Source organism: Rhineura floridana, chromosome 1 (genome assembly GCF_030035675.1).
Source record: "Rhineura floridana isolate rRhiFlo1 chromosome 1, rRhiFlo1.hap2, whole genome shotgun sequence".
In the NCBI taxonomy this organism is placed as follows: domain Eukaryota; kingdom Metazoa; phylum Chordata; class Lepidosauria; order Squamata; family Rhineuridae; genus Rhineura; species Rhineura floridana.
The window spans coordinates 141,341,413-141,354,656 of record NC_084480.1 but is presented as its reverse complement, the minus strand read 5'-3'; the positions used below and the strand labels follow the sequence as shown (position 1 = coordinate 141,354,656).

General features: G+C 43.0%; 1 protein-coding gene across 3 annotated transcripts in view; it reads left to right on the top strand.

Annotated features, from left to right (window-relative positions):
• Nucleotides 1-13,244, top strand: part of SHB (SH2 domain containing adaptor protein B) — a 173,946-nt gene that overhangs the window by 133,746 nt on the left and 26,956 nt on the right. For all 3 annotated transcript variants that reach the window (XM_061634369.1, XM_061634374.1, XM_061634379.1), the window contains exons 4-5: nucleotides 220-394; nucleotides 1,463-1,582. In XM_061634369.1, the coding sequence (XP_061490353.1) occupies nucleotides 220-394; nucleotides 1,463-1,582 (295 nt within the window). The remainder of the gene's footprint in view (nucleotides 1-219; nucleotides 395-1,462; nucleotides 1,583-13,244) is intronic.

Genomic DNA, 13,244 nt, shown 5'->3' with positions numbered 1-13,244 from the left:
TAATGGTGCATCATGGTTATGTATGAACATGAAAGAGGGGCGAATTTGAGAGTGAAAAGAGCATGTCCTGGATTTCTCCTTTTATGATTGATTGTAACTCAAGTCAGGAATTCAGACTGGCCATGTCTTTATGTGGTTTGGGGGCTGGAATTCTGTTTACCGTTATTTAAAATTCTGCAGGATGTTGGTTGATTTGCTTTGCCTGAACTTTTCTTTCAGCCCAGTTCAATGGGGGAGAAATGAGACAGTCTTCACCTTCTCCGTCTTCAAATGATCGGCGTCGACAGCTTCGAGCACCAGGGGGAGGCTTCAAGCCTATCAAGCATGGCAGCCCTGAATTCTGTGGAATCCTGGGGGAGAGAGTGGATCCAACTATCCCACTGGAAAAACAAATGTAAGCTGAGTTGAAACTTTACAGTGGGGGTGGATCAGGAGAACAGTGGAGGCTTGGAAGAAGTCTGTTTTGCAGAAGTTGATGGCTTGCTGAAAGGTTTCTGAGGCCATAATGTCTACATTGCAAACCTTTTTGTTGCTTTGCTTTGTAATCTCAACTCCCTGACTAATATAGGTATATGGCTGGTGTATGTGTTTGCAAACAAACATACATATTTTAAATAATTCACTGTATACTTAACCTGTAGGTGCTCACTTAGAAAATGTTACATGAAACAGCTCTTGGAACACAGGTGTTTTCCTCAAAAAGGATTGCTTTTGAGCATCTCAGACTGTCTTTTAATGATACTTGGGGACAAATGGGTATCAAAAGTGTTCCCGTTTTTAAAGTTTAACTTGAGATTTATAGTTACCGTCTCTTACCTTTCCTGTGTTATTGCACAAAGTATAATTAACTTTAATAAAAATGATTAAAATGCAAGCCTTGCCGTATCAAAAGTGTGGCAAAATAGACAAGGGATATGAGGACAGGAATATAGAGGGCAGGACTGAATCTGGCCACGTTGTACAGTCATTATGTCATGTATTTTTTAGCAGATGAATATGTAGCAAAGGGACAAAATCCAAACTTCACATACATGCTGATGAGGTCTGGACTGTTTGTGATGCTCAAGAAGAAGAAGTAGGGATTGTGGTGAAAAGCCTTGCTGTGGAAAAGGATGGAAAATTATTATGCAAAGTAAAGGATGGGAATTATTAGGAAAGGGGTTGAAAATAAGACACTAGTAATACATTATTAATACATGCACGTACATACATATATATATATATATCCCATTCTGTTCAGAATGACAGTTTTTTGAAACAAAAGTTCCTACAGTTCTCTACATATTGTAGACATTTAATCCTCTCCCACTGAAATTCATGGACTTAACTTGTGGTGCATCTTGTCCTCTATTTCTAAACTCGACTTTAAACACTAAAACAATTATATTGTTAGATGTTTTGTAAATTTAAGGCATGTTTTCCTAAGTTTTTATTGCTCTGTGGCTTTTGGTTTCTTTTGCAGATGGTATCATGGAGCAATCAGCCGGACAGATGCAGAAAACCTCTTGCGGTTGTGTAAAGAATGTAGCTATCTAGTGAGGAATAGTCAAACCAGCAAGCATGACTATTCACTGTCATTAAAGTAAGTATATATATATATATGTATGTATTTAAAACTTTGAGTGTGATTCAATTTAAGTAGGTTTTCTTGGTTGCACTAAGAGCAAACAAACAAACAAAATTCCTTCATGTTGACACTGGAAAGGCCTACTCCTGCCCCATAGGAATTTTAGAATTCCAAACGTCAGACTGTATTGCTTTGAGTGACAGTTCCTAGATTTGGTTGTAATGCTCCAGGGACGTGCACAGAATTTTTAGTGTTTGTCTGGCCCCTTTTAACAGAATACACTTTATCTCTTCTAGCTGCTGATTAAATTGTTTCTGCCCTTCTGTCTTTCCACCCCCAGCATTTAATACCCATTGTTTTTGCTAGTCTCTCCCTCTCTCTCTCTCTCTCTCTCTCTCTCTCTCTCTTTCTCTCTCTCTCTGTCTCTCTCTCATCCAGCCATTCTATACTGACACAACACAAAGTCTGATGAGCTGAAATTATAAACAGTTCTTTCATAGGCAGGTAAGCTACCAAATAAAAGTTCATCAAATAAAAACTGATCAGATCTGAACTCTAGAAAACTCTGATCTAGATCGGTCCAGTAATCAGTTTTAATCCCTCCTTTCTGCTGATTGTCAGTACCAAATTTGTTGGGTGGTTATTAAGCTAAACAATAAAAATACAACTAGGACATTTTCTGTGGCAGCTTCGAAGTTGTGGAATTCCCTCCCTACAAAAGTTCAACTGGCAACCTCACTGTACAGTTTTTTGACGAATGTGGAAAATGCACCTAACCCTGGCATTTGACATTTTTTTATTTTATTTTAGGTTATTTTAAATTATTTTTAATGATGTATTTTACACTGTTGTAACCCACCCTGGAAGACCCTCCGTGGCGCAGAGTGGTAAGCGGCGGTAACACAGCCGAAGCTCTGCTCACGGCCGGAGTTCGATTCCAACGGAAGGAGGAAGTCAAATCTCCGGTAAAAGGGGTCGAGGTCCACTCAGGCTTCCATCCATCCGTGGTCGGTAAAATGAGTACCCGGCATATGCTGGGGGGGTAAAGAAAGGCCGGGGACGGAACTGGCAATCCCACCCCATATATACGGTCTGCCTAGTAAACGTCGCAAGATGTCACCCTAAGAGTTGGAAACGACTCGCACTACAAGTGTGGGGACACCTTTACCTAACACCTCCAACAACAATGCTTTTTGTTTTTTACAAAGTTGCTCTTCAAAGAGAAACCTTGCGTGCAGAGAATTTTTGTTTGTTTTTATATATAAGAAGCACTCAACACTCACTCCCCCACCTGCAGTTTGAAGTGGTATACTCCAAGAGATGTGATCCCACTGATTGTGTGGCTCGACTCATTGCCTTTTAGGAAAAATAGTTGTTATAAGATCTTGAAGGGGAAAAAAGCATGGATTATACAATATATCCTAAGATGACATTTTGTGCATTTTAGGTAATTCTTTAATTCAGGGTTTAGTACCTGGAGGTCTGAGGACCAAGTCTGTCTCCTTAAGAGGAGTTCACCTGCTTTCCAAACCTGCCCCTGCTTACCCTCTCCTCTTCCAGGGAACTGCGGAAAAGAGAAGCAAGAAACGGCTGGGAGGAGAAAGGGTATGCGAAGTTAGAATGCACCCCAGATACCTTAGTGCTCCTGCAGAGGGCTGCAAGACAGCTAGCTAGCTGTGACTTCTGCATGTTGGCCTGTGCACAAAGCTGCATTCTGCAGGCACCACCAGGATTTCCCCTACTGGAATGGCCCACATGCAAGGGCTTATTCATGGTTGTACATTCCCAGATTTTCAGTGTTTATCTTACTGAGCCGTCTGCTTCCGTCATTCTTTGGCTGAAGAGTGAAACAAAGTGCAATATATTTGTTTGAGTTTACCCTTTTTCTTCCTCAGTGATCAAATTTCCTCCTTACTTGGCAGCAGCCCAGTACTTCCCTTTTGGTGTCCCTGATGTAGCCCATGCAAGTCTACACTATACTAATTCTCAGCTAACAGTGTTCTTTTTTTAAAAAAAAAATGCAGTACAGTCTATGCTTATAGTTTCAGGTGATAGCAGTCTTTTGGGAGCAAAGAATTTTACTGTATTATATACACTTTGGTTGTTTAAATGAAAGAGCCTCAATTGGGTATTAAACTGTTTGTGTGAATTAGACTTAAAAGTTACTGAAAAGCATTGCAGACCCCAGTCCAGGCCCTGCATGCAGCTTGGAACTCCCTGCACCCTGATGCAAGCCATCAACTATGTATGGCCTTCCCAAGTGCTTATTAACTTCCCTGTTTAGTAGTTCCAGGCAGAAAACAAAACCAGAAGGCTTGCTGAGACCTAGTGGGCCACCATACATGGGGGGTGGGCTGTTCTTGGGTGGGTGGGTTGCAAGTTGTATGTGCCTGATTTAGTCAGACACACACCAATTCACACACAGCTAAACAGCTGCAGGTTTGTGGTGCTAGTGAACTCTTCCTAAAAAAAATAGTTTTTTTCCATCAGAATAAAGCAAACAAGCGAGTGATTTTTATTGAGTTGTTCAGCTTAGAACAAAGGGAATTCCGGCTTTCCCACCGAGTTTCTGAGGTGCCCTGAAGTGTGACAAACTCTCTCCTTTGGTGGTCTGTGTCTCTCGGAACAACCACATGAAGAGACGTTCGGTCATAAATGAATCCATTGCATTCCCCGCTGTCGCACCACAAAGTGCTCTGATTGTTTTATTGCATGATTTTCATAGCGTTGAGGCATGTCGGGTGGGAGTCTGCTGGTACTGGTATGTCAATAGCTGAAAGGAGAGATTTGGGAGTGAGGAGAGTGAACTGGATTGTCTTTTAGCCCAATGAATCCTCAAAGTCCAAGGTGAACTGCCCTAAAAAGCACCTAACGGCTTCTGGGCAAAGGGGTTTTGGAGGAATAAGCCTTTTCCTCCCAGTGCACATCTTGATGGGTTTTCAGTTTGACAAAGCTAGAAGTTGTGTTATTGTAACCTGCTTTTTGCTCAAGTTCTCCCCAGCTCCTAAGCGAATGGGCCACACCATCTCCCCCACACACACACACCACCAGTGGCGTCACTAGGGTTGGTGTCACCCAGTGCGGGGCCTGACGGCTGCACTGGCTGCCTGGACGCCCCGATCGGTGGCTCCGAGCTGGCGGCAGGCCGGCAAGGAAGTTCCCCCGAGCCCCGCCCAGCCCCAGCCCACTGTGGGGAGGGGCTCGCCCGCCCACTCGCCCAGAGCCTACCTTTGGCCCGCCACATTGGGGCGATGAGGGAGCCGGCGGGCAGCCGTCTGCCGGGGGCGGAGCCTCCTCCTGACAGATCTCCTCCTCCTGGGACCGCTTCCCCTTCACACATCCCTCGCTTCCTCTCCAGTCTGGGCTCTGGGCACCTTTGCACACTCCTGGGTTCTGCGCCAGCCAGATGGGAGCACCCGCGGCGGCTCTGGGTGTCACCCCTCTCATGGTGTCACCCGGGTGCGGTCCGCACCTCCTGCACCCGCCTAGTGACACCACTGCACACCACGCAAGAATCTTACATCAACCCAAGTAAGTTTCACACTCACCCAACAATACCTCTGTGCGAACTCCATTGCTTATCCTAGTCTAGACCATTCATGATTTCCTGTGACCTTCCAAGTGGGGCATATGATTGACAAGGAGAGATTTTATGAAGAAGTAGCCATTCTGGAGTTTTTCAGTTCAGTGTGGGACTCCTGAGCTAAAAAGTGCTTAGACCAAGGTGGATCTCAGCTTGATAAGGAAAAGCCTGGTAACCCTGGGAGATAGAGGGAAAAAACAAAAGGAGAGGCTGCTACTCGACAGTAAGAGTCTCCTGAGAGCCTGGTGAGTTTAGGGACTGTTTAGACTAGAGCAAATGGATTGCATTTAGCCAATTTTAATTTTGTTTTGTTTTTGCTCCAAAGGAGAATGTACTGATTTCCTGTCATTTTTTTCTATATTGCGTATTTTTCCTCAAGTCTCATATTTATCTTTCTGTTTTAGTTTTTCATCACCCACATCTAAAGCCATAATAACTTGCTAAGAGGCATCCGAGAGAGTCCAGGGAAATTGGGAAGCTGTTTGATAAGGGGTGACCTTTTCAAACTATTTAATTCCTTATGTGGTAGAGAGAACTTCACACAGGAGAAGGGTTGGCTGAGCAAAGGGGCACACTCTGTGTTGTGGCCAGATCTCCCTTCCCCAGACAGCCAGGGACCCAGAAGGGCTGGGTGTGACTGTCACAGAGTGTGATTTGATCATTTACTTAAAATAAAGTTAGGGCTGCTCTTGGTGGCATCATTTCAGTAACGGTAAACTGTGACATCCCACTCCTGACGCTGGGTAGCCCAGAGCAACCCTAACAGAGTGCAGGTATGCCTGGCCTCAGGATCATTGCAGTGATGTGTTTTTTACTACTGCACTTCTTCCTATAAGCATTCTGTGTCCTGTTAAAAGGTGGGGATTGAATGCTGTAATATTGTTGTCTGCCTTGCACCTATTTAGAAAGGCTTTCGTATCAAACACACTGTGGGATTGTGAATATTCCTTCTAATAGTGATGATGAGATCAAGTGTTTTCATAAATACTTGCTTCACACAGCTCCCCACACCGTATAATCTGCATTGTTTTCAGATATAGTTCTGTTTCAGCAGACACATCCATCAAAATTGTTCATGAGATGTTACCTTTGCTGTTTATATCTTGGGATGTTTTGCAGAATCTTTCCATGTATGCAACCCCTTCGTCTTCATTAATCTTCATTCTCAGCATGTGCTTAGGCCTCATTTCATTTAATTGCAAGTACTCACATTCATCCACTATTAATCTTTCTTCTCCCATCCCTTTGTTCTCTGCCCGCTGTCAAACTGCTGTAAGCTGCTCAGGGCAGAGACTTGTTTTCTTTCTTCTGAAACGCTGAAAAATGCCATGCACCATGACGTGTAGTATAAATTAGTAATCATAATTTTTTCAGGCATTCATATATATATATATTGCTAACTCAGGCCTTTTGGGGTGGCAGATAATTGTTTCCTTAGGCAGTGTTAAGCCCTGGCAAAACAATTGCAAAATGTTCTGATTTCATGGGCCTGGCAGTCAAAGAACAAGAAGGGCAACTTGAGTTGGATTTTTAACAAAGGCTTGTTAAATAATAAGCATTAGGAATTATACCAGTATTTTAAAATACTGTTAGTTGCTCCTTTCGTTTAAACAATGTTGCACCTGTTATAGCCTCTTTCACCAACAATTCATAAATTTATATTTGAGCCACAGGATTGTTCAGCATGTTCATATTTGCCAAGTGAATGGCTTATCTTCTGAACATGAGTTTCAGTAGCACTTTTTCATGATGGGGCAAGTCCTGTTGGTGACTAGGCAGCTGCTGCCGCCACTGGTACCTGTTGGGGCAATACAAAAATGGGAAGGGGGAGCCCACCTCTGGGTTAGGGCTTTGAATGAAGGGGGTTTGTTGTGCACAGAAATATTTCTCCTTTTAAAAAAACAGTTATCAATAGCGAACTTTGCAGTTTGCCAAATGTGTAATATTGCAGAATATCTTTCTTCCTTTTGTTTGGCTTTTGCCAATTTCTGGCAACAGATTCTGACAGTAGAGTTGCGGTGGTTTTTAATTAAGTGTTTTAATTGCACCCTTTTCTTTTACTAATAGGCAAATCATGTGTGCAAGCTCTTTCTCCACACAGTGTTGATTTTGGCTCATTTGTTCCAGAACAGCTAGGCTAAAAAACGTTAAGTCTGCTGATTCATTAAAACCATGAATGACAACTTGGGGGGGGGGGCTGACATTGACTATCTTATAAGATGTTAGTTTTAGGTTTTTGTTTTGTTTTTATTAGCCCCGGAGTATTGTTGGTGTCATCAGAGAGTCACTTAGCTGTACAACAAAACTTGACAAGCATTCCTTAGGATTGCATGGGCCTGGCAGTCACAAGAACAAGAAGGGCAGCTTGAGTTGGATTTTTAACAAGGGCTAGAATAAATACCACCTTAGAATTGGTTAGTTAATAGTGTGATCTCAGAATAAAGCCATGTTCCCTGACAGTAAATAAGATCTGTTGAGATCTTCTCACTTCATAAATGAGATAATTTCATCCTTTGCCCATAAAAGTGACAGAGATACCTTCTATAGGAATATAAGAAAGTCTCAGTTCTGAAAAAGTGACTTCCTTATAAAACAAGCAACAGACATCTACCCTCCTCCACACTGCCCTATTTTTGTTAAGAACACTTCACATAGTGCTGATTTTAATCTTCATGGAGAAATCTGATCCAAGTCATGTTGATCCAGAACCATGGAATGGAAGGTCTTCAGAATTTCTGTTTACTAATTTGGAGGATCTATATGCATATGCACACTGCATCATGGGATTTGTAGTATTTATGATTTGGAACCATTGAATCATTGTGGTACATGCAGTTGCACATTTCATGGTCAACAACACAATATGGGGTTTATAATTGAAATAGAAATAAGAACATGACCAGTTTTGCTCCCCACTCCCACCGCAAAATCATTGTGTACTCACACAGTACAAAGAGGCTGTATGATGCTTAGTACTATGAACTGAAATTATAAACAGTCCTTCCACAGACAAGTAAATTACCATATAAATGTTTATCAAATAAAACTGATCTAATCTGTTCTGAATTCTAGAAAATTCTGATCTAGTTTAATTTGATAATAGTTTTGGTCCCAATAACTCGTTCCGGGTGACTGTCAATACCAAATTTGTTAGGTGGCCATTAAGCTAACAATGCAAGATAGTATAATTAGAACATATTATGTGATTTGGTAAGATGACAGGAGATGGCTTGATACCAAACAGATAATATAATATAGCATAAAGATGTGGAGATCACTAAATATATAATGCTCATTGTAAGCATAAAAACAGAGCCTGGTTTGGATTCTCCAAAAAGCATGGCAGATTTTAGTGGGGCCACCAGAATTGTTAGTGTGTGATTCTCCTCCTACAAACCAGGTGTTCTTTACTATTTCAATAGAACTCTCCTACTGGGAGGAAGGGCGGAATATAAATCGCATAAATAAATAAATTAAATAAATAAGTCATGCCTGTGGTTGCCTTCTCATTGGAATGCCTCTTTCTTTCTCAGCTGACAAGTTTGTTATTTGGCTTTAGGCATGAAGAATCAGCTGCGGCAATTTCAAGATGTGCTGTTCAACAGTACAGTCCATGCTTTCCCTGTTGATTTATGTAGTGAGAAGAGATATTCTTTTCTTTTTTTCCCCTCTCCTTCTCCCAAATGGTAGACACATTCTGTTCCGTTTAGGTACACATGGCAATAAATCTCGATTTGCAGCTTCTGGTGCCTAGAGAACAAGAAAACAAGATTTTCTTCATTAAAAACAGTCTACGAGCTGACAAAAGCCTCCCTGGTAATAAATAAGGAGGGTAAGTGAAAGACATTGCAAGCTTCCGCTTTGTTTGCAATGCATGAAGTAGATAATAGAACTGTAGGATAAACGTAACATCAGTCAGGTCAGGGAGCACTGCTGAGCTATCTCGCGTTGACCTCCTTGCATAGCACAGGTCAATTGCATTTCCTTCCGTTGTGTTGCTGCATCAGGCTGGCTAAACTGAATTTTGCAAAAGTAATCTAGAAGAGTATGCCAGTTTTAGTTTTGAAGGAAGACTGAGATCCTAAGGCAGAGGTGGGAAAATGTTTTCAGCCTGAGAGCCGCCTTCCCTTCTGGACAACCTTCTGGGGGTCACGTGCCAGGGGTGGGTGGGGCCAGAGGCAATAGGGGATGGGACACCAAATGTAAATCTTAACTCTGCACACAGCACCGTCAGTCATCCATCCAGGCAAGCGAGAGGCATTGTCGTGTTCAAGGGCACATTCCAGCCAGGCAAAAAAGCTCAAGGAGAGTGCAAAGCAGGGCTGGGGAGGGGTTTGGACTGGAGAGGGGGACATGGCTAGGAAGGAAATGGGATCTGGGCAGAATCCCAAGGACCAGATAGAGAGGCTTGGAGACCCGCATTTTGCCCCAGGCTTGGGTTCCTCACTCCTGCCCAAAGGAAAGGACTGTTTTTGAGAAAAGTGATAGACCACTACTGTAAGGGGAGGGTTCTGAAGAAATGGAAACTGTCTTGTGTTTGCTCTTATTCATCCAGCCTGAGAAGGACCATAAATAGTTTTCCTAGATACGCTGTATTTCATCTTACGAGGGCATATGGAAGTTTTTCTGAGTCACTGGGTTGTATTCAACGCCATGCTAAGCAGATCATTCTACCCCTTTCTTCCCCCCCACGCACCCCCTGAATCTATTTGTGTTTCCCCCACACACCTTTCAGAGTAGTTTGGGGGTGGCATGGGGTACATGAGGGGGGAGGAGAGGGGGCAAATCCCATCGCTTTAGTGCAACATTTTAGTTGAATACTGCCCAACATCATTTCAGGCTGTGGGTTAAAAGCTACATGTCAGAATGCGAAAATAAAATTTTGTTGGTGCCACTAGGAACTTTTTTATCAACCCTCATGGCAATGCCAGAGGAAGCAAATTTATGGGCAGGTTGCAGGTGGGAAGCAGTGGGATCCATCTTAGCTGCGGCGGAATGAAATGGAAATGGACTGCCTTCAAGTCGATTCCGACTTATGGGTGACCCTTTGAATAGGGTTTTCATGGTAAGCGGTATTCAGAGGGGGTTTACCATTGCCTTTCTCTGAGGCTGAGAGGCATTGACTGGCCCAAGGTCACCCAGTGAGCTTCATGGCTGTGTGGGGATTTGAACCCTGGTCTCCCAGGTCGTAGTCCAACACCGTAACCACTACACCACACTGGCTCTCCAGAACACACTTGTAATTAAGTAAAGAAGAAAACAGGTATAGGTGCTTGCTACGCATTAAGTGTAATGTGCAATTTAACTTTCAGATTTCCAGACAGCATTATTTACCCCATAATGACGATGGGAGTTTGAGAGATAGTGGATACCTAAAGAGCTACCATGTGAATTAAATTGCTGGGGTATAACTTGAACTGGCAACTTCCTTCGCACTCTTAGCCACTATACCTCACCACTTACCTTGTTGCAAAGGATACCACCAGAACCTTGTTGTTTGTTTATTTTGAATACTTGTACACAGAAGGGGCACTCGAGGCATGTTACAGCAAAATATAAATAAAATGATGCAAAATACTTAGCAGCTCCTGGGGTGAGCATCAGATGGTTGCTTACTCCACGATCAGAGTACACTATGCATTTCAGCATAAGCAAAGAAGAGAGATGCCTGCCACAAGAAAGCCATCATCTTAAGTTTGATAGAGAAGAGGAAAGGAACCACGGCCAGCTCTAGGTTTGAGGGGGGCTCCTGGAAGAGGGCCCTTTAGTACTACCATCAGCAGCCCGCCAGTGGATTAACCTGCTGACAGTAGAGAGAAGGGTGCAGCTATGAGCTTCTTGCCACTTTAATTACCACAGTGACCCTGACATAGCATTGCTAAAGCACCTTGTGGGAAACTGAAATGGACACAAACACAACAGCCACCATTTTAATTGTCCACAGTGCCCCAGAGAAATGCTGTCAGGAGGTGGAAGGCTCCCAGAACCAGTGGCTTGACATAGGAAGGCAGGGGTCTATGTCAGCGGTGGCCTTCCTGAGGCCCGGCATTTGCTCAAACATTGTGGGTGCTAAAATGGTCCCTGGAAGGAACTGACAAAGCTAACACAGAGTGAGTTTGAGCAAATACACATGCTTAGACAGATGGAGATTAAAGGAGGGCTTCACAGGATCACACAATGGAAGTGGTGACAAGAATCTATTCTAACAGTACATCAGCAGAGTCCATTTGTATGAAGCAAAAACCTTATATAATACTCACTATAACATAGGGAGTCCCAAACGTAGCTTGCGGGGGGGGGGTTCTCCCACAGAACAACCACCCCAGTCTTGTCATGCCAGTAAACTGCCTATATGAGCAAGGATTGTTTGTATGAGTCAGCTGCCGGCATGTGACTAGAATGACAATAACTAGTGAACCAACAGCACTAACTTATAGGCCAAGCCTACTCAATGGGAATAGTTGGACAGTTGTTCCAGTAGCTTCTATATAAGATCTTGATCAGGAAACCAGTGTGTTTTAGTGCCTAGCCTTAGGAAAATGCCCTTCCAGCCTCCTCATGGAGTCAGCGGCAGAATTCCGGTAATTAGTAAATCAGACTGACAATTTGGAGTGAGCTTCCCAACCACATTTCATGGATAAAAGAGGATGTGCAAGTGAAAATTTTCCAAAATGATAACTAAGATATAATTCTTCCCTCACATATGTTGCTCATACGGCTTTCTTTGTTGGTCTAGGAAAATGAAAAGGATGTAAAGCTTCTGTGCAGCCATTATTTTTTATATAATGCAGGCATATCCCGGTGCTTGCAGGAAGCCAGTAATTGGCATGACACACCAGAGTGTGGATTATTTAGGGAGATGACTCGTCCATGCCCTGTTGTTAATACCTGTTTTTTTGAATTCAGGTTTAAGTATATAGAATTGTCCTGCTTGATCAGGTCCAGATCTGTCTCTTACAGTATTCCATCTTCAACAGCAGCCATCCAGATTCCTCTGGAAGCTCAAGAGTAGGGCATGAAGGCAAGAGTCCTCCTTCCCCTTCTCCCCTTGTTTGTCCCCAGCAACTGGTATTCAGAGGCATACTTCCTCTGAACATGGAGGTTCCTTTTAGCTGTCATGGCTTTATAGCCATGGATAGAGCTATGCTCTGAATTTATTTTAATTTATCTGTTATTTTAAAATCTTTCTCAATTGTTAGCCATCAGCCACCTCATGGTAGAAAATTCCATGTTAATTTTGCACCCTACAAATGCAGGAGACTAATACAGTGGCCTTTATATTAAAGCTTCTATCAACCAGCCTCTCTTAGGCCGCATTTGTTTTGGCCGAATAGCTATTCCACATTATCAGACTTTAAAAACAAAATACCTATGTGTAATTTTAAAATGGCTTATTTGGTTATTATTAGAAACTATGCTACCTTTATACAGAAAGGTGGATGAGGTGGTCATTATGGACCTATCTGGCATTAAAATGACAATTTGGGGAGGGGGGGAATTATCTTGTTCCAGGGTAACATTAATACATGATGCCTCAAAAGCCCAGATTCAATTCTTTGTGAATATCCAACAGAATCAATCTTTCTGGGAAGAGATAAAACTGTGGGAGCTCTGCTCCTTGTTAAAATTGATGTCCTATTTTCCTGCCCATCTACCTCCTCCCCATACACACATACATATATAACATAGCTTATAACAAAGATTTCATATTCTCACAAAGTATGGCCTTTGGATAAGTGGTGACAGCAGGAGTGGGGGACCTGTGGCCCTCCAAATGTTGTGAGACTTGAAATCCCATCAGCCCCAGCCAGCATGGCCAGTGGTCAGGAATTATGGGAGCCGAAGTCCAGCAACATCTGGAGGGCCACAGGTTCCCCATCCCTTGGTTTTAATAGAGGTATTTGGAAATGAGCTCCCGAAGTTGGGAAACGCACACTGAGCTCAGTCTGAATCATGCCAATATGGACCTGATTCAGAATAATCAAGCCCTCCCAGCGCCTGCCCTTCCTTTTTTCTCTACTAAACTTACATGTCAGCAGAAAGGGTTCATAGTGGGGCATCTGCCAGGTCTGAAATAATGTCTGTGGCTGCTCA